The 20,899-nt window shown below is 39.9% G+C and overlaps 2 protein-coding genes across 2 annotated transcripts in view; both read left to right on the forward strand.

Annotated features, from left to right (window-relative positions):
* LOC103395354 (F-BAR and double SH3 domains protein 2-like) overlaps window positions 1–7,435 on the forward strand; it is a 27,922-nt gene extending 20,487 nt beyond the window's left edge. The window contains exons 15-20 of the mRNA XM_008333027.3: window positions 2,892–2,975; window positions 3,408–3,594; window positions 3,754–3,977; window positions 4,255–4,465; window positions 4,554–4,618; window positions 4,796–7,435. Of these exons, the coding sequence (XP_008331249.1) occupies window positions 2,892–2,975; window positions 3,408–3,594; window positions 3,754–3,977; window positions 4,255–4,465; window positions 4,554–4,618; window positions 4,796–4,879 (855 nt within the window). The 3' untranslated portion in view covers window positions 4,880–7,435. The remainder of the gene's footprint in view (window positions 1–2,891; window positions 2,976–3,407; window positions 3,595–3,753; window positions 3,978–4,254; window positions 4,466–4,553; window positions 4,619–4,795) is intronic.
* Window positions 7,436–8,173: 738 nt separating this feature from the next.
* LOC103395355 (remodeling and spacing factor 1-like) lies at window positions 8,174–20,375 on the forward strand. Its single transcript, XM_008333028.3, is given in 17 exon segments — window positions 8,174–8,390; window positions 9,860–9,951; window positions 10,364–10,456; window positions 10,901–11,106; window positions 11,193–11,305; window positions 11,654–14,235; window positions 14,578–14,856; window positions 15,107–15,211; window positions 15,321–15,400; window positions 15,519–15,573; window positions 15,650–15,768; window positions 16,063–16,130; window positions 16,218–16,431; window positions 16,524–16,741; window positions 16,857–17,036; window positions 17,344–17,483; window positions 17,485–20,375. Coding segments are annotated over 17 exon segments (5,190 nt in total). The 5' UTR covers window positions 8,174–8,236; the 3' UTR covers window positions 17,977–20,375.
* Window positions 20,376–20,899: the final 524 nt, after the last annotated feature.

Raw genomic sequence — 20,899 nt, forward strand, 5'->3', positions numbered from 1 at the left:
TTTTATTCCTAAGGTCACCTTTGGTGATGAAGCTGAATCTGCGTCTTTCTCCATTCGACTTTTACCTCCATTTTTAAGAAAAAACAGCTTTTTGATTTTCAGCCGTGACCAGCAGCTGTTTTCTGCCTTCCTCTCTCCCTCCTTTCCTCCCAGGAACTGTGCGAGTCCTTCACAGTCCTGTGAGTGTCTTTCTCACAATACAGGTTTTTAAACCTCCGTCCCGTGTAATACGTAGAGAGAGAGAGAGAGAGGAAGTTGCCACATGGATGTAACAGAAATGGTAAATATAACTTACAGTGGTGGCATTTAGGAAACCGCCAAGGACTCCCAAAGGTGTGCTGCTGGTGATTAAAGGTGCATTAGGCAGCATTTAGAGAGGATGACTTGTTTCTGCGTGAGGTCATTTAACTGATGGGGTATTTTTATTCCTGAAACCCGCCTAGTTTTTACAGAGCAACATTTTTAGATTCCTGTAAAGTTGACCCAAAAACAAACATTAAGAAATGTCATCTGTTAATACGGTATAATTAAAATGTTGTTTCTGTGGACGTTTGTTCCCGGACTGAACTGAAAGAAATATGTCTGTGAATTCTGAGGTTTGAGCGGCTGAAATAGGCGCTCCACTTATTTTGGTGTTAATGCTGTTTTTTGTGCTCGACTTCTTAATGTGATGTATTTGTGTGTGTGTGTGTGTCTGCAGGTGATGCAGCTGCAGAAGGAGAGCGGAACGGCAGAGGAGCACAGTCTGGACAAGGAGGCGAGGAAATGGTCGAGCCGTGTGGCCCGAGAATACAAGTGCATCATCCACACACAGAGGGTGAGAAATATGACAGAGTCCAGACATAGATGCTTTTTTTGGATTTGGATTTTCAAATTAATATTGAAAAAGCATCTATTTAGGCTCAACGGCTGCTTTTTTTTTATTGTAAACATGCACTTAGGAAGTACACAAAACATTATATTTCCAGAGCATGAATCAAAACAATCACAGGCTTCATTGTTGGTATGAATACATAAATAATCCATAACAGTACACGAGAAAAGAAAAATGTCCTGCAAATATGCCATAATTTTTTGTAGGACAAAACTGATTTTAGCTTTTTATAGTTTCCTGGTAACGCTGGATGTAAAACAAATATAAATACATGGAAGAAACAAATTAAGTGATGATTTAATTCCTAAAAAATAACTTAAATTATCAAAATATTTGAATGAGCTCTTGTTGAAGTTTTGTCTTTGTTCTTCAGACGGTTATAAACTGTCAATGTCAGGAAGATTTTATACTGTGGTATTACCGTTAAAAAGGCAGCAGTTAATGACTTACAGACATCTGTCCTTCCTGACCTGAAACCTTATCTTTACCGTAAAAGTTGGTAAAGCTGCAGCTCATAAAAACATTCGGCATTCGGAAGAGAAAGACCGTGGTGCTACAAAACGTTGCTAAAACCTTTGAATGAAAATAGGTCGCAGGTTAAACATATATCACCAGAACCACATCACAACGGGAACCTGTTTTTAATTCAAGGAACAAGGAAGTGAGTCACCCCACCCCCCAGTCCAAAGTTAACCTTTTAATTCATAACAGTTTACCAGTGTTATTTTTTTTCCGTTAATAAATTTGGTTCACTAACGAACTTCCATTCTATGACGGAAACTAAAAAAATAAATAGTAAACTATGTTGGGTTGAATGTAATTAACACCTGGATAATGTATTTGAGAGTTTGATTTAAAAAAAATCGATTTAATTTATTTTCAGGTCCTGGAAGAATATGGGACACAGGACTCGTCAGAGCAGATCAGCAGTGAACTGGAGACGAAGATGGACGTGGCCAGACAGAGTCTACGGAGAGCTGAGGTGAGTGGCTGGACCGTGGGTGAAATTGAGGTGGCACTATTGCTCCACCTACTGGTTGTAAAGATTCAGTGACACAGCACAGCCCTTAAACCGCTGATCAATACAGTTTGATTCTGGCGATATTTTGTGCTGACAGACGAGCTGTCTGTCAGTCACGTCTCCTTAAGCAAATATTTAGGAAACATTTTTTCACAAAAAAAACTGTAGAAAAACGTCAGTTTGTCTCTTGTTTTTCAACAACCAGACGGTGAAGGTGAAAGCCGAAGCTCGTCTGGATTTGCTGAGGGAGGTGGGGGTGGCGGTGGAGACGTGGCTGAAAAGTGCGATGAACCAGGTCATGGAGGAGCTGGAGAACGAACGCTGGAACAACCTGAACACCAACGATCCTTCGCTCTCTGTAAGTAACTACCAACAGGGGTCGCAATCCAGACTTTTATAGAAAATACTTTTTTTTTTACCTGAAACCTTTCTCTAAGTGTGATTTTTTTTTGATGATGTCACAGTAACAAGGTCTTGTGCTGGTTTTTACTATGTCACAGTAACAAGGTCTTGTGCTGTTGTTGTTATTGTGGTGGTGCAGGGTACAGCAGATCTGGAGCAAGAGGACGAGGAGGAGATGGAGGACAGTGGAGAAGTGTTGGACGACAGCAGCTCCAGTCCGTCCAGCACCCTGAGAAACTATCCTCTGACCTGTAAAGTCCTCTACTCCTACAAGGTGATTCCAGAGGGAGCCATGTCAAACTCATCTTTTATTGGGTTTAAATTTGGAACATTGTAGCTTTTTTATTTAAAACAACTTTTCATTTCAAGATGTTGTTTTTTCTTAAATATTTTTTTGCAGAAAGCCAAATAAATAATATTGTTGTTTAAGTTCATTGTGTGAAAAATCAACTGTTTACTAGTTCAACTTTTTAGAATGACTCTGTCGCCCCCTAGAGGACCAGGAAGTTGCTGCTTGGTTTTATACTCTGGTATGACTTCATTGTCTCTCACAGATACGCTAAATGATTTTTCTTGGTTGTTTGTCGTTTCCAGGCTTCTCAACCAGATGAACTGACCATCGAGGAGCAGGAAATCCTGGAGGTCATCGATGATGGAGACATGGAGGACTGGGTGAAGGTACCAAAACCTGAATCTGTTGTTAATTTGTTAATTAATTTGTCTGACATTAAATTAGTTAAAAGATTAAATCAGTCAAAACATTTTAATTTGTCTGACATCAAATTAGCTAAAAGATTAAATCAGTCAAAACATTTTTGTCTGACATTAAATTAGTTAGAAGATTAAATCAGTCAAAACATTTTTTTAAAATGACATATTTTAGGTACAGTTTAGGAACCACTGCATATAGCTATGAGGAGTGCTATTCTACAGTACATGACCAACACTGCCCTCTGTTGGATTGTGCTACAATTAGCGCTTACAAATCACAACACCTTTCTAATCCAGTTTTGAATTTGATGTTTGAATTTAGTGTAGTTTAAAGATTTTCTGTCATTATCACTGTCCTCATCAGTGTTTTTTATTTTGTTTTAATTTTTGCATTTCCAGGCTAGGAACCGCAGCGGACAGGTTGGCTACGTCCCAGAGAAATACCTGCAGCTGCCGTCCTCCAACAGCCTGCTGAGCATGCTGCAGTCTCTGGCCGCGCTGGACGCCAGGTCTCACTCGTCCAGTAACTCCACTGAACCTGAGATGGAACTTCCTACTAACAACTCTGTCAACGGAGACTCCAGTGGTGAGAAAAAAATCTGTCAAATCAATGTTTAAACTTCAAAAAACCCACCAAACAGACTTGTTGTCTGGGCTAAGTCTTGAAATAGTTTTACTACCTTCACTGCTTTTTGGTAAAAGAAGAAAAGATAAACTAATTACTTTACCTCCCATGTTGCTCTAGTGTCTTTTGCGAAGGCCCTGTACGACTACGCGGGGCAGACGGACGATGAGCTGTCGTTCCCAGAAGGCGCCATCATCCGCATCCTGAGCAGAGAGACCCACGAGGACGACGGATTCTGGGAGGGAGAGTTTAACGGCATTGTGGGTGTCTTCCCAGCAGTCCTGGTGGAGGATCTCGCTGGTGGCAGTGAGAATGGAGACGGACAGAGGGATGGAAGTACGCAGGTACGACACTGCTCTCCTCTTATGAATGAGAAGTAACTGAAGTGATGTCTGATTAGCAGTGGGTCTGTGAGAGGAACCTGGTTAATGATGGTGAAACGTTTCTTTATGTCCTGTTTGTGTCCTCAAAGGGAACTTTGGCAGTTATTTTAGATTTCACCACAAGGGGGAGGCAATCGTTTCCAGTCATTTTAACTCTTGTCAACATTTCTTTTCTCCCAATGTCCACACTCTAATATAATCTAATATAAATGTCCCACCGTCTGCCCTTGTGTCCCAGGCCTCCCCCTCTCCTTTAGCTCAGTGTGACCGCTCCCCCCGTAGTCCCTTCCAGCCGGGACCCCTCCACAGCAGTCCCTTGCAGACGCCAACCATGTCCTCACCTCTGGCCAGCCCCTGCAGCGCTACAGCCTCTCCTATTGGTCGACCGCCCGCTTATCACAACGGACATCACAGGCCGCCACCTGCTCCACACAAAAGCCCTTTTCACAGTGAGAGCCACAAGTTGAAAGTGTTATTGTAGCCACAGTTAGCGTGGAAGCTAAAGAACTGTCCTTAAAAAGTTATTCTTCTTTTCAGGTCCAGGACAGGGTTCCCCTCAACCTCCCAAATATCCAGAGGGCTCGTCAGGCACCATTCGACCTGTGAGAATTTTTTAAAATTTGATTTCAACAGACAAACTTTCTGTTTGCAAATAAATGGCACTTACTTTATTTATGCACTCTGAATGTGGCATCTCACATTATTACAGTATTGAACTGAATCATTAAAAAACAGAAACTCTTTGTCTGATTGAGTCCTCCACTGATGATTATTTCCAGGTCCGCGCTGCTCCTCCACCTCCGAAGCAGCATCCTCGCGGTCAGGTGAAGAGGAGGGAGGAGGTGGAGATCACACTGGTGTGAGGATGGCAGCCTGGAGGCGGCAGCAGAGACGCTAGCAGTGACTTCTCTTCAAACCAGCAGAGGTTGGCAGCTTTGCACCTGTAAACCCACTCCCAAAGGAAACTTTGAAAAAAAACAAGAAAAGGAAAATGAACTCCCACAAAGAAAGCCTTTAGGCCGCTGTGACCTTCCACTGTGTCTCCACGGTGTCCACAGACGGACAAAAAGCTGTGGAGGAAGACTGTGCCTTTATTATTCTTTTTGGTTTTCACTTTTCCCATCATGCCTCACAGTGTTTGTTTCTTATTTAAATAAGAAAAAAAATATAATTTCTGTAGAAGAAATGCAGCTTATTATTGAGATATGGACATGGTATTTTTTCAGTACTGACCCTGTTTAAAAAGGAAATCATACGTAGATATGAACGCGTTTGTTTCCACATTGTAATCCTTCAAAAGGACAGTGCATTCACCTTTGTTTTTTAAACACCCAAAATCAACATCATTTCTCCATTTCTACGTCAGAAAAGATCAGTGCACTTTCATATAAAAGATGTTCAACTTGAGGAAAAAGTAGTTTTGTATTTTCCAGACTATACGTCGCTCTAGACTGTTATTTGCGTATATTAAAATAATGGGCTGTAAAGGCTATTTGTTTACAAAATAGCAAAAGAACAGAGGCTAACTAAATTAACATTAAAGGCTAACGAGTTTAACACGTTCTAGTCAAACTTTAAAGCCTTAAGCGCATCATTTTGAATTTTAAAAGTAAAAGTATTTTATGTGTTTTTTATGAAACGCTTAGTAATTCAAGACAGTGCCCCTTGTGGCATTAAAAGTCATTTAAGAATAAAGTCACAGGAACAAATAGTCCAGAAAATACGGTAACTATATCTAGACTTCAAAGCCATTGTTGAACTAGATAATTATTACTAATCGTCTCATATCAATAACCTTCAGCTCAAACCCAAACAAAACAAAAATCCCATCGTCTGGCTCCACCTTTGGGCGGTAAAAAAAATGCCAGCGTGAGGCGAGGCTGGTCCTCTCCGCAAACTCGTGAGCTGTTAGCTGCAGTCAGCAGTTACACAAACAAGGGAAGAGTGGCAATTTTATTTGAGTTGATTGTTGCCTCAGTAGTTTGGAGAATCTCCCAGAAAACAAAGCTAATAGAATTCTTTTTTTCTTTTGCCTTTCTAAATTCTCTTTCTTTGAGTTTTATTATTTCCCTTTGCACCAAATGTTAAGATAACTGAAGGGAGGGATGTAGTACGTATGTAGGTCCTGTCTCATTTATTAATCTTTACCCTTCTTGTGTTGTAAAAAACAATATAGAATTTGTTTTGATTCTTATGTTGCCAGTGAATTTCGACTGGTTTGTGGAGAAGTTTTTAGCCATAGATTGTATATTAAAAAAATGGACATAGCCACAAGAGAAGCCTTTGAAGTAGAGTGGTGAAACTGTCCCGCAGGTCTCCACCTCCCCATGAGATAAGATGGGAAATAAAGGCCACTTTTCAGGTGATTATAATGTCATTATACATTGTAACTGAAAAGCTGAAAGTTTGAATACAGAGTTTTCAGAGTTATTGAGAGGAAAAACGTTTTCCAGCTGTTAATCACATTTAAAGTCAAACTTTATCTGCTTTTTTCCTCTTAAAAGGATCTTTTTTAAAAGAAAAACTACAATTAGGTCTTGAAGAAAATGTGATTGAGCCAATTTACTCTTCAGTAGGATGTGTTGGGACTTAAATGAGAAGTACTTTAAGTTTGCAACCCTGTGGCTACGTCTTTTTCTTATACACACTCTTAGGTTTAATGGTGTCGTTATAATTAAAGAGGAAATGATCCTGAGCTGCTAGCTAGTCCGATTTAAGAGAAACTAAAATCTATACTGTCATAGTGAAGCACTTTTTGACATCTTCTTATTCCTTTTCAGTATTGTGGAGTCTGCATTTGTTTGTTCAGTATGTTGTTGTTGTTTACCAGCTATATTGGTATGAATACCTTTCTTTTTATGCGTTATTTAGCCTTAAATAGCCTTTGTAGTGTCGTTGGTGGAGATTTGACTTTCTTTTAATCCCGCTGTTGTTTTTTTTTAATATTAATAGTTTACAGAGAACTTGGAGATGGATATTTGTTCAAAAAAAATTTGTTTTTTGCTTTTTGTTTTTTTTTTCTCTTAGATTAGGATTTTAAAAAATGAACAGTAGTTGGATACGATCAGAGGAAAAGAGAGATATCTGTCAGCCACGTCGCTGTGTTCTCGTTGATCTCCTTGAGATCTGAATGACATCGAACTTATTTTTGAAGTTTGCATTTACCCTGTTGTATTAACAAAAAAAAGTTATATTAAAATAAAGATCTCGTTTTTTTTTCCCAACAGAGATGAGTATTTGTTAACTTGCTACTGGTCCTGATTCCACGTTGAAATCGTTTGAATCTATAATTCAGTGCCCTGGTTTTACAATGTAAGCTCTGCAGAGGCTGTTGGGTGTCATATTTACACACCAGTGGAAGTTTAAACTGTATTTATTGTGTACAAAATAAATGTGAAATAAAGATAGCTCACATGAAAGTCTCATTTCTCTTGATTTATCTACTGCAGACAAGTCTGGTTTGGACTGATTCAACGTTGGCTGTAGATTGTTTTAACCACAAGAAACATATTTTTTGTAGCTTTGGTTTTTATTTTTTTAAAACAAAATAACTTTTTTGTAGAATCCTATAGCTTTCAATGTAAAAATACACAAGTGAAGAATACCACACCCCGATAAGAATCACTGCAAATCATAAACCAGAAGATGGTAGGTCGTAATATAGGCCAAATAAACGTTCAGTAACCTAAGTTATATTTACAACTGATCAAATTTCAAATTTACCTTTAGTCTGACAAGTCAAACTATATCTAATGGTAATGAGAATTGTGACAAAACAAGGTGAAACATCTCCCATCCCCCCATGGCTGCCTTAGTAGACAAAACGAATTCCTGACGTTAATAATAATGTTTTGTAATATTATTAAACTTTATTCATAACTCTTGGCTTTATGCTCATATAGACATTAGTTGAATTATTTCGTATACTGCATAATTCCTGCAATAGTCGCAATAGTCTAGAAAAAAGCATAAATGAACGTTTTGAATTGAAGGTGTGAATCAAAGGTGACATTTGGTACCGGAAATTGAATTTAAAAAAAGATTAAGGGAAAATAGCAGATTAACTTTATCTTCAACAGAGACTTGATTATTTACTTATTTATTTATTTATCTCTTTAGTGGTTTTTTCTATCCATAATCTCGGTTTGGATGGCCTTTTATTTTTCAAAACCGGAAACAGCTATATTGATACTGGCTAGTTTGACGCTGGAGTGGAAAAGATGGCTGCTTCGGCGGCAACGGCGAGTTCTTCCCCCGGTTTAAGTCCGAATTACGCCGTGATTTGCTCCTTCTTGGAGCGGTACGGAGCGCTGCTGGACCTGCCGGAGTTTACTTTCCCCCAGCTGGAGAGATATCTGCAGGACACTTCATCAGGTTGGAACATACAACCCTCCCGCCGCTTGAATCATCACGGCACCGCGCTAGCAGCGCTAGCAGGCGACGTTAGCTGGCCGTGTGTTATTGTGTGCTTTTCTCCGCTCTTTCTTCACTCAAACATGGTTTCCCCGCCTTGTATAACCGCGCTTTGGGCTGTGAAACGGTTCTGCGTCTCATTTGACCACTAACCAAACTCAGAGGTGCTAATTTAGACGATGTTTTCCGTCACTTTTCAGCTTTTGAATTGGGCTTATTTTTTTCCTCCAAGCCTCCTGCCTTTTATCTGGTACTGCTATAACGCTCATCCTTTAACACACGCACACACACACAACACAAACAACACAGGAGACTGAGCGTGCTTCTGTAACATCAGTGTCCGCCAAGCGGCGACAAATTAGGCAGTTGACCGTGATTTCTGCTAGACAATCGGTAAAATGTCGTTGTGTGGGGCGGCCATGGAATTATTCACTTTATTTACACTTAAAATATCTTGTGATGTAGTGGCTTGGTTTAGCCCGTGAAGCTAATGTGTTGCAACGATGACTTCCGGTCTGAGTTTTTCTAAATATATTATTTTTGGCGCGCACGACATTGTTTTATCGAGTTATTGTTAGTCTAATTTATTTTTGTTCAACTTTTAGTAGTCCTTTAATTCGCGTCTGTGCCTTAAATGCTCTTTTAAGTCACCTTGTATGTCAATTAATGAATTTCACAAATTTTCACGTCACGTCAACGACGATCAATTTCCGTTTGTGCTTTTAATTATATTCAGCTTGACTGTTTTAATAATCAGATGTTCCGGTTTGCGCGTGCGCGGGGGTAATTAAAGTTCACCCCACACTGACGTCTGTTGGCTTTAAATTAATTCAATGGTTCTGAAGTTTCCCCGCTTCGACTCCTCTGTTGACTGGACTTGTTTATTTTAATATTTGGCAAATGCAAATAAGGCTTTTGTATATTATCTAAAATGAAGAAAAAATAACAAACATTGTTGACATAGTACATGTTGTTGGTGATTTCTTTTTTTTAAACCATTTCTCCTGATTGTACGGTGCAGTCTTTTATCTTGAAATGAAAATTAAAATGTATATACATAATTATTTCATTTATTCTCTTGTATATGAATGTAAATGGTACATACTGTTTTAATTATTAAATTATTAAAACCACACACACACATTACATAAATTAAACGAAAGAAAGTATATTTCAATGTTTTAACTGGTACGCTTATTATTTTTTAATTTTAACACTTTTAGAAATGCGTGTCAGTAAAAGTCTTCATAAAACTTTGGACATAAAGTATGTCACAAGGCTCATGCAGGTAACAAAATGAGAGACTCTTAGCAGAACTAAACAAATATAACTAGCAGAAACACTGAAAACTGTTTCTGTGCATCTTTTCCTCTTTCTGTATTTCTTATTTTAAATCCTGTAACATCTGTAGCTGTCTCATCTCTCCTCAGTTCCAAAGCTGCTGGTTGATCTTCATGTCAAGCTGCTGAGGAAAATCGGCAAGTCTGTGTCTGCAGACCGATGGGAAAAGTATCTTGTCAAGGTAACTGGTCTAATGCACTGCATTTTTATAATTCTTTTTTAACAGCATCTTTTAAATGCAATGTGATGTCATCACCTTTGAAAAATGTTTCATGTTGATGTAACATTTAACTATAAGGCTTGGATTTAAATAATTTAAAGAACCAACACCTAGATGGATGAACATCTACACAAATATGCTGGAATTATATTTATATAATTATATAGTGAAAACATTAGGCAGGATAGAGCTTCAGATTAATGTAAAGTTTCAATATTATTAATATAAATTTTAAAATGATGAAAGTTAAAGTAACTAAAAATGGTCGGTGGCATCTTCATTAATTCAGAAGTAAGAATAAAGATCCAAAGGATTTCTTTTCACTTAACAAACTTTGATTTATTTGGGAAAAAATATATTCTTTCTCCTGCAGCTGTGCCAAGAGTTCAACACAACATGGGCGTGGGAGTTGGAAGAGAAAGGTTACAAGAGCCTGACAACAGAGAGCAAGACGGCCATACTCAAAGTAAGAGGTTTTTTATTATTATTGTTATTATTATTATTATTAGCAGCAGCAGCAGCGTCTGTCTGATTCATTCATGCTCTCCTGGTAATAAAGCCTGGAAAACACAGTCAAAATACTAGTGAAGACAGAGGATGCATCTGCATGCATGTTTGTCACGTTGCAAGTTAGGGAAATCAATTCGACCTCCTCCCACTTTCTCTCACAAAGAAAAACATTTACCAAAAATACTAAGTAAATGATGCAAAATTAATTAATTAAAGTCTTATAAATATGAAAACAGATACACACAAATAATGGGGAAAAAGCTTGTGCTGCATAATTTGTACTGGTAATTTAAATGTGCCTCCAACTTTAAAAAGGTAATAATAATGATACATGAACAGAAGTGTGATATACTGTAGTACAATCAGTAGTGACAACAGTAGTTTTTCTTTTATGCTCCAGTATCTGTGCGAATGTCAGTTTGACGACAACATCAAGTTCAAAACCGCCATCAATGAAGAAGATCCAGATAAAATGCGCCTGCAGCCAATTGGCCGGGACAAAGATGGTCAAATGTACTGGTTCCAGCTGGACCAGGACGACAACGTGCGTCTTTACTTGGAGGAGCAGGACGACCTGGACGGCTCGTCGTGGAAGTGCATCGTCAAGTAAGAAAACAGAAACTTACTGTTTTGGAATGACCACAGCCAGTGTGAAATGACATTGTAACGATTTTTCACTTTTCTTCATGCAGAGATAGAAACGACTTGGCTGAGGTCGTGGCTCTTCTGAAGACGCAGATCGACCCGGAGCTGCTGAAAAGAGATGAGCTTAAAAAAGCTGAGGGTGAAAATGGTGGGGAAAAAGGTAAAGTTTTTGTTTTCAATTATCTCTTTATTTGTTGCTCTGTTTAGCTAGTTTTATTCAAACTTTTCTTTAATATAATGGTCTAAGTGAGATCAGGATGATAGATAATGATATTAATCATTTTAAAAAATGACAATTGAATACAAATATGTAGGGGTAGGGAAACAAAAAAATATTTTAAAAAGAAAGCTAAATTTAGCATTCATCTGTTTTCACTTGTGTCTGTGTATATTACCTTATCATGACTTTTCAGTCTACGCGGCTAGTGAGTTTTACAAGAATATATCATACTTTTGTCAACATCAAACTTCTGAATGTTGGTTAAATCTTTTCTATTCATTGTAACAGGTGAAGTTAAGAAGAACGAGGACACATCAGATGAAGAAAAAGACTCCAACAAAGCTTCCTGTCCGGTTTCACCAAAGACGGAGAAGGACGAGAAAGACTCTCAAAATGAAAAGTTGAAATGTGAAGCCTCCGAGGCCCAGTCGTCATTGAATGGTGTCATTGAAAGTAAAACCGAAGCCGATCACTGCTCAGAAAATAAAGGCACCAAAGTCCAGAGCATCAAAGAAGAGCCGATGGAGGTCACGGACACTAAGACAAGGACAGAATCGAGTGAAACGGCCTCGGATACGACCACTCATTCATTAGTAAAGGTTGAAAAAGAAGTGGAGACGAAGAAGAACGCAGCTGAGGAGATACAGCAAGCACTGAAGAATGAGCAGCAGAACAAGATACCCCTGAAGAAAAGAGGAATGAAGTTCAGTGAAGACTTTGAGAAAAGCAGCAGCAACATCGTGCCAACTCCACCAGTCACACAGGTCAAAGACGCTCCTAAAGCTGACGTGACTCCGGAACAGACAAAGAGGGTAAACGACCACGTCAACGGAGAAAGCCTGCCAGAGTCGGAGAAAGATCTACACTGTCGTCAGACGTTAGGAGAGCAGAAGACTGAAGCAACCGCCGTTAAATCCAACTTGGAGCTGAAAAAGGACTCACCGTCAACAGACACAGAAAGAACAGATCAAATGGACACGGCCGGCAGTGAACGTGTCACACAGGAGGTCACGTCGCACCAGGAGAAGTCCACGACCGAAGCTGTGGTGGGAGAAAATGATAGCGCTTCGGCAGCAGAAGAGAAAGAAGCTCACGAGTCTCCTCCACCACTGAAAGCTGAGTCACCACCTGGACCTAAAGACGTGGTTAATAATGCACCAGACAAATCATGTCAAGAAGAGGTTGAAAATATAAAACACAGCCTAGCCTGTGAAGTCGAGGCGTCTAATGGAAATGCAGCCACATCAACAGAGGGGGATAAAACATCCAAAACAGCTGAGACCGAGGAACAAAATCTAAGACAGGAAGTCACATCCAACAAAGCTGAGTCCAAAGACCCTGAAGAAGAAACATCCTCAGCTGACATGGAAACAGAGTCGGGTAAAACCCAGGAACCCAACACATCGGAGAAAATGAAATATGTCTCTGATGTTATAAAAACAGACGTGCCCAATAACACTGGTAAAGATACGCTGCAGCTTGACAGTAATGAAGCCAAACCAGAAGAGCCGCTGGTGAAAGAAACCCCAGAAGTCATCAAAGTGGCCGAGGCACAGTCTGACAGCAGAGATGATTCAAAGGAAACCCATGACACGGAAGCACCAGCTGTCAGTAAAGAGACAGAAACAGTGAAAGATAGCGACAGCAAAGAGACTCAGGAAGTCGCTGCTTGTTCCTCTGTCATTAAAAGACTGGACAAACCATCAGAGACGCAACCATCAGAAGAAAAACCCGACATTACTGCAGCGACCGAGACTTCAGTTATCAAAAAGGTTGATAAATTAGAATCATCTGCTCCTACAGAGAATGACAAAAACGACCTGAAGGGGACGCCAGAGAATGTCGATGAAGTCACAGATAAGACCGAGGAAACGGAAAAGCGTGAAGACGTAGCGGAAAATGTCAACTGTGACAAAGCTTCACTGCAACAGGATCTTAAGAAAAGTGACTCTGCGCCCGAGCCGATGGAAGTGGAAGGAGTCAGCGTTAAAGACGATCTGAAGAAGTCAGAAGAAAATGGTGATAAAACTGAGGCAAAAGCTGCTGAAACAAAAGAGGAAACATCAGAAGGGAATAATAAATCCAGTCAGGAAAAGGAGACAAACGTCCCTGAAGAAACTCAGGAAAAAGCTACAGAAAGTGAAAATCAGAAACCAGACGACTCACCAAAGGCAACAGAGATGGAGCAGGTGTCCTCTGAAAAGAAAACCGACTCTGAAAAGGAAAGTGGGAAAGGCTCTGAAGGTGAGAAATCTTTGAACGATAAACATCCCTGTAAGGACCGCAGAGAGGAGGAGGAATCAGCAGGAGATAAAGCCCCGAAACCGGATCAGTCGGACGAGAATAAACAAAGTGAAAATTCTGACAAATCGGAAAAAAATGAACTACAAGGAGCTGATGCCAAATCCTCAGCTGAGTCTGAAGAACTAAAGAGCACAGAAGTACCATCAAATAAAGTTGCTGACGAGGAAAACAAAAGCGGGAAAGAGGAAACAAGAGAAGATGTCAATGGCGATGAAGCGCCGGTGGATGTACCAAAGCGGGGCGGTCGACGGAGAACCAAACATTTAGTTCACCGAAGAAGAGCTGAACTTCAGCAAGAGGAAAGACAGGGAGACTCGGAGTCAGATACCAACACAGGGATGTCACTGCGGAGATCGCCCAGAATCTCCAGACCCACAGTGAAGGCAGTGGAGATCAACGAGAGGAAGGCGGAGAAGCAGCATGCAACACCAGAGAAAGTGGAGAAGAGTAAGGCAGAGCAGGGAAAAGAAGAGGAAGAGGAAGAAGAGAAGGAAGAAGAGGTGAAGGTGGTTCAGAAGAAGCCAAGGGAGAAGAAAGCAGATCAGGAGGGCCAGCCTAAACCTAAGGTACGACTGCTCACTAGGTGGCAGTGTTTACATTAAAAAACACAATAGTTTAAAAACAGTAAAATGTGAGTGTAATATTTTCACAATTTCTTTTTTTTAAGAGCCAAACAAACATTTCTCATTATTATTTAAAATTTAAGCACCAAAGTCAACATTTTTGGACTTTGTCTTATTACTTTTTGTTTTTAATCTCATAATTTAATAATTTTGTGACATTTAAATTTTTATTTCAAAGGTGTACATTTATTTTTTATAACTTTCTGTCTTTCTGTTTTAAATAATTTCTTTTTTGTGGTGTTGACCTTTCATTATATTTATATCTGACATTTTTTTTTTCTAAAGGGGAGGAAAAGACGGAAGGTCCGTTGGTCCAACACCCGCACACGTCGTAAAAAGAAAAGCTCTGAAGACGAGGAAAACAGTGACGAGGAGTCCAGTGAGGAGGAAGAGAGCGAGGAAGAAGACACCAGCGATGAAGACTACAAGGTGGAGAGGACCAAGAAGAGACGGAACCGGAACAGAGAAAGAAGGAGCTCGGACTCCTCCACGTCCTCAGACGATGACCTACCTCCGAACGACGACCCCTGCAAACACTGTGGTCTTCCAAATCACCCTGAGCTGGTGTGTAGACGACACTGCACATTTGTCAAACACATTATAAACACACTTCCAAGGTTGTACATATTTCCCTAACTGTTTATGTGAAGGAGTAAATGATTTACAATTTAAAATCTACATTTTTTTACAATATTTCCTCAGTTTTTCTGTTGGTTGAATTTATATAAGATTCAGTTTTTGATTCCTTTTCTAAATCTATTTTAAACCATGTCTTTGTATGAAACCTAACTTTCTGTTCACCTGTGCTGTGCAGATCCTGCTTTGCGATTCCTGTGACAGCGGCTATCACACGGCCTGTTTGCGACCTCCTCTCATGGTCATCCCTGATGGAGAATGGTTCTGTCCGCCCTGTCAGCATGTACGGATCAATCTAACATCACCACATTTGATATGGGAAAAACTGAAAGTCAAAGAAAAATATGCAAACGTTTAATGACTAAAATTGTTTTTTTTTTCCTCCTGTCTAGAAACAGCTCTGTGACAAACTAGAGGAGCAGCTCGTCAACCTAGATGCTGCTTTGAAAAAAAGGGAACGAGCAGAGAGACGGTGAGATGTCTTATCTTCAATCTGTGCCTCAACTGCCAGTAAACACAGTGACAGCCAACAGTAAATATGTGTTGATAATGTTAACAATTGTCTGATTTTTAAAAAAAATAATTTTCAGAAAGGAGCGTCTTATTTATGTTGGAATCAGCCTAGAAAACATCATCACGCCCTCGGTACGTACAAACCGTGTTCATGTTCAGTGTTAAATCATATCAATCAATCAAGCCATTAACCACTGACACTGTACAGGTGGAGATGGAGGTGGAGGAGGAGAAACCTCAAATCTTAATCAAAGAGAAGAAAGAGTCCAAGAAACATAAAAGCTGGGGTCAGAGGTCAACACGGACTAAAAGACCCATCAGCTACAGGTTTGTCTTCACTCCAAGACAAAGTGATACTCATTTTCTTTAAAAAAAAAAAGACAAATGTTCATGAGGGTTTACTCCTGCAGGGGGCGTTGGTCTTCTATCTGTCAAAATTTTTGTTAGAATTTAGTTTTGCTTGTTTTTTTTCTAAATTAATCTAAATAAAATTTTCTATTATACATTATATTTATGTTGTATTTGTTGTAGTTGTAATTTGTGCAGACATGTTTTGAATAATTCAGTGACTGATGTGAAGTTGAAGCTGATCATGGCTGGTTCTAATTTGAACTTCTGCAGATTTGATGAGTTTGACGAAGCGATCGAGGAGGCCATTGAGGAGGACATCAAGGAAGCAGAAGGTGGAGGTAAGAAAGTAAAATTAAATATTTACATCCCCCTTTTGCCAGTAACAAAACTTTTTTTAAAATGGAGTACTTTGGAATTGTGTTCAGGAGCCGGTCGAGGTAAAGACATGGCCAACATCACAGGCCACAGAGGGAAGGACATGTCCGTAATCCTTCAGGCAGACGAGGGTAAAGAGAACGGTCGACCGCCGCTCAGCACTGCCGCACAACGAAAGAAGAAACGCCGGCGACTGAATGACCTGGACAGTGACAGCACTGTGGATGAAGAGGAGAGCGAGGAAGAGTTCCGTCTCAGTGAAAGGTGAGTGGAAGCAATGAAACTGCAGCATTGACTTTCTTTCACTCTCCCCATAATTCATTTCATACCTTCTTTGACCTTCTTCTCTTCTGCAGCTCTGAGGAGGACTTTGTCGTCTCGAACAACGAGTCGGAGGCAGAGTCCGAGGCCGACTCCAACGACAGTGACTTCGGTAGCAAAGACAGTGGAAGGCAGCGGAAATCCTCGTGGAAACGGCAGCCGACGCGGCGAAGTTCCAGAAAGAGACGCAGGCCGAGAGGTTACTCGGACGACGAAGAGGAGGAGACTGATGAAGACGATGAGGAGGAAATAGGTATTTAGGTCACACGGGGCATCTGTCCACCATGTCACTGCAGTATAATCTCTGTCCAAAATGAGTTTTCCTTTTGGTCATTCTTCTTCCATCATTTATGTGTCTGTGCGTCCAGTGACTGAAGGCTCCAGTGAGTATAGTGACAGCGACCTGGACATGAGTCGGAGACGGTCTCGCCGCAGCCAGAAACCAACAGTGAACTACTGTGAGACGTCAGAGTCGGAAGGCTCGCAGCCCAGCGCCAAACGTCCCAAACTTAAATCCAGCCGTCGACCCGAGAGCTCAGACAGTGAGGGTCAGTCAGAAGAAAACGTTCTCATTGTCAGCTTATTACTGTTCCATGCAGTATCACATTTGAATGTGGTAAAACAGCTAATTTGAATTTACAATACTAAATAAAAGAATCAAAGTAGATTATTAACACAAATGTCGCTGCAGGATAAAAATTCAGATTCTCTGTTAGACTTTGGTGTAGGAATGTAGCTTACAAACTCTCAACAAAAAATGCCTTTGAACATACTAGAGCCAAAGAGTCGTTCGTAAGACGTGAAATGGTTTGTCAATTGTCTAACATCTCCATATTGTGTTTTTTCTTTTCCCAGTGAGTTTCAAGGACTCTGAAGAGGAGTCCAGGGAGGAGAGAGTTAAGAGGCGAGCCGACTCCTCAGACGAGGACTCAAGGCAGCGACGCAGGCGTCTGGCCCTAAAGCGCAGAAGAGCGTGGGAGGACGCCGACTCGGAGGGCTGGGTGGGCTGCGGCGCGGTCGGGCGACTCCTCCTCAGAGGACAGACCCGTCCGCAAACGGGTGAACCGCATTGACTCGGACGATGACGAGGAAGAGGAGGAACAAGATGAGAAACCAAAGGAGAAAAAAGCAGAGGAGTCAAAGGGGACAGACTCACCGGACTGCAACACAGCAGAGGAGGCCCCCACCAACGGACAGAGCCAAGTTAAAAACCTAAATGCCACGTGTTCTCCTCCCGCTCCTTCTTCTCCTGCTGTTGCTCCTGTTGTTGCTGCTGCTGCTGCTGCTGCTCCTCCTGCTGCTGCTCCTCCTGCAGCACTCCTCCCAAACCTGGATCAACCCAAAACCATCAGTGCAACACCAGCCTCTACTGCTGCTGCCCCGAATGGCCTTGTTGGCCAGGAGATGCCAGCCCAGGACGAAGATGAAGACGATCTGTTAGGAGTCACAGACCTCGTGGACTACGTCTGCAATAACGAAGAGTTGTAAAAAAAAAACAAAAAACAAAAAAAACCAAGAAAAATGTGCACTGTTTCATTTTTTTTGTGGTATTGTATTTTTATATTGCTTAACTTTATTATTCCTACCGAGGCCCCTTCAAACACACACACACCCTCATCGTCTTTTTTACTCGCCTGCAGCTCATTTCTCCTCTAACGCAGTCAGAGTGGACTAGTGTCATGCTGTCCCTGTGGGATTGTACCGCTGCAGACCCCTCCCCCCAGCTCTACTGCCAAATAAACCTTGCATCTCCACCCACAACTTTCACAATCACAAACTCTGCTTCGTCGCCCATCGTGATCAGTGTGTATTGGAGAACATGGGAAATCATTCTGTGGCACGAAGTCTGGAGATCAAACATACATTTGATTTCACTTTCATTCCTAAACTCTTTGGTCAAACTAGAAATTTCACAGTTTTACTTTCCTCAAATGATCATGGAATTGTGTTCTGCTTTAAAAAGGTTTATTTACAATAATTTTAGAAACAATCATTGTCCTTTCAGAGGGCCTACCTGTGAGGTAGCATATTTTGAATAGCATTTCTGCCACCTAGTGGTGAATATTTTCTACTGGTAAATATTTTTCACCCAAGAACTTTAGCAAAGGCAAAGAGAAATGAGAGAAAACATAACCAGATGGCAGCCTGGCTGCTGGTTAATAAATGTCTGTATGACTATAGTTCAAATTCCTGCATACTCCACATTTAGCTGTGAATTCTACAGTTTTTAGAATTGGTTTGTGCCTGTGACGATATGGCTTGGTGATGATGGAAAACAATATAAATGTTTTTTTGTTTTTGTTTTCTTTGCTGTTGGCAGGTCAGAGAAATGCAACACTAAGTTTTGATGAGTGGTGGCGATCTTCTCATCTCATTCTTCCAGACATTTTCAAAAATATCTTAATCTTTCTTACACGTCCTGAGTGAAGTTGAAACTATTTATTATTGGAGGAAAATAATCAGTTTCTACCAAACAAAACAAATCATCTTTCTTTTTTTTAAATTCCTGAATATTTAAGTGTTATCAACATTTTTCCTGACATGAAGGTGTGAATGTAAATCAGTGACCAATCCATTTGCCCTGGAAGCCTCCAGTTCATCTTTAGTGTAGCTTTTGTACATTGTTTTAACATAACAATAAAATTAATAAGTGGTCATTTTACTATGTGCACTGACTTCAGCATCAGTGCTGAACTTCTGACAAACAATCAAACAGTCAAATCGCAACTTTTAGTCTAGCTTTCCCTCATCTTGGTCTTGTTACTTTTGTGACTATTATTTTTTTTAAACAATAATGTATTTTTTTGTATATCATAACGTGTACTGTTGTCTGAAAATGTAAAGTGGTTTATTTTTTATTTTCTTTTGTACATTGCAAAAAATAACAACACTCATGCTCCAAAGTTAACCCTGTCACATTTTCTGTTTTAATTCTTTCTGCTCTTTATGTTTAAAAATCTAGTTTCAACCAGATTCTGTCTCCTTAACTTGTAGTGGAGACAAATTGGACAGAAAGAGAAGAAAAACATAGAGTGACAACGAGTCTTTTGTCCTCGGCTGGATCCTGTCTGTGTATATCTAGTTTTTCTTGCTGTATTATAAATATTTAGAGGCATTTTTTCTATATATAAAAAAAACAAAAACAAAAAATATACCTGTATATGGGGCAATTCTTTGGGATTGCATGAGTTTCTAATTGATTTCTTTTGTAGAGAGTTAATATTGGCTCAGTTTTTTTTTCCTTTTTGTAAGATAACCAGAAAACTTTGGCATGTGGATGTGTGTGTGTGTGAAAGAGAGAAATACGGAGCAGAAAAGCATGAACTGATGTTAAGGTTTGGTTCGTGGAGGAATGTGTCAGAGTAAAAAAAAAAATCTAAATCTTATTTACGGGGAAAAACGTAAAATGTTTGTGTAAATTCATGGCAGCATGGTTTTCACAGGATCGACCGCTGTTGATACTCAGACCCCAATGTGACGTACAGGCAAAACAGAAAAAAACCGTTAAAGTTTTTAAGGTTAGTCGGTTTAAAGAAGCCAAAAGAAAAATATGCGTTTTTGTTTTGTTTGTTTTTTTGTTAAATTTTCTTTACATTGAACACGACGGTTATGAAATAACCGACTGTAAACAGGAAAAGAGAGAAATTACAGGTGGTGACGGTACATTTTTAAAAAAAAAAGTTGATGTTAGTGCCAATGAGACAAGTGTTAACAGTTTCCTCTTTACCTCATAACGACTGTAGGACGAAGGACGTTCTGTCCTTACACTGTGGACGCACACACACCGGTGGTCCACGGCTCCTCGCTGTGTTTTTGTTAACTTGACTCTTGTTTCCTATGGATCTGCTCTTGTACATTTGTCATAATAAAACAGCTTTGAAGCCTCACGTCCACTCGATGTGGTTATTGCTACCAACGTCAAACCGTTTTGGGGCTTTTTTTAGCTTCTAACCCTGGGCTATTCCTTTACCTGTTTAAAGCCCCTCGGATGAAATTTTTAATATTTGGGGATGTTTTAATATTAATATATTATATATAAATAATAACAGTTATTTGTGTTGTAGGCCTTTATATTCAATACATATAGGGTATTAAACTTGTAGGTGTAATTCACCTATCAGATTAGTATATACGTACATTAATCTGATGGGTGTAATTCACCTATCAGATTAGTATACAGTTGTTAAACTGCATTCTAGTTTACGGTATATATACACACACGACATTTTCTGTATTAACAGTTAAAATGTATAAAATATATTACTTATTCATGACAAAGACGTACTTTATTCCAAGCGAATACTGATTTTATGGACTAGGATAGACGAAGATGCGTAGATCAGTGGGGTACAAATCAGACTGAACACCGGACGTCACGTGATACTGAACAGTACATAACACAACGTGATAG

The sequence above is a fragment of the Cynoglossus semilaevis genome, chromosome 19 (assembly GCF_000523025.1).
Source record: "Cynoglossus semilaevis isolate Cse_v1.0 chromosome 19, Cse_v1.0, whole genome shotgun sequence".
Classification (NCBI taxonomy): Eukaryota; Metazoa; Chordata; class Actinopteri; order Pleuronectiformes; family Cynoglossidae; genus Cynoglossus; species Cynoglossus semilaevis.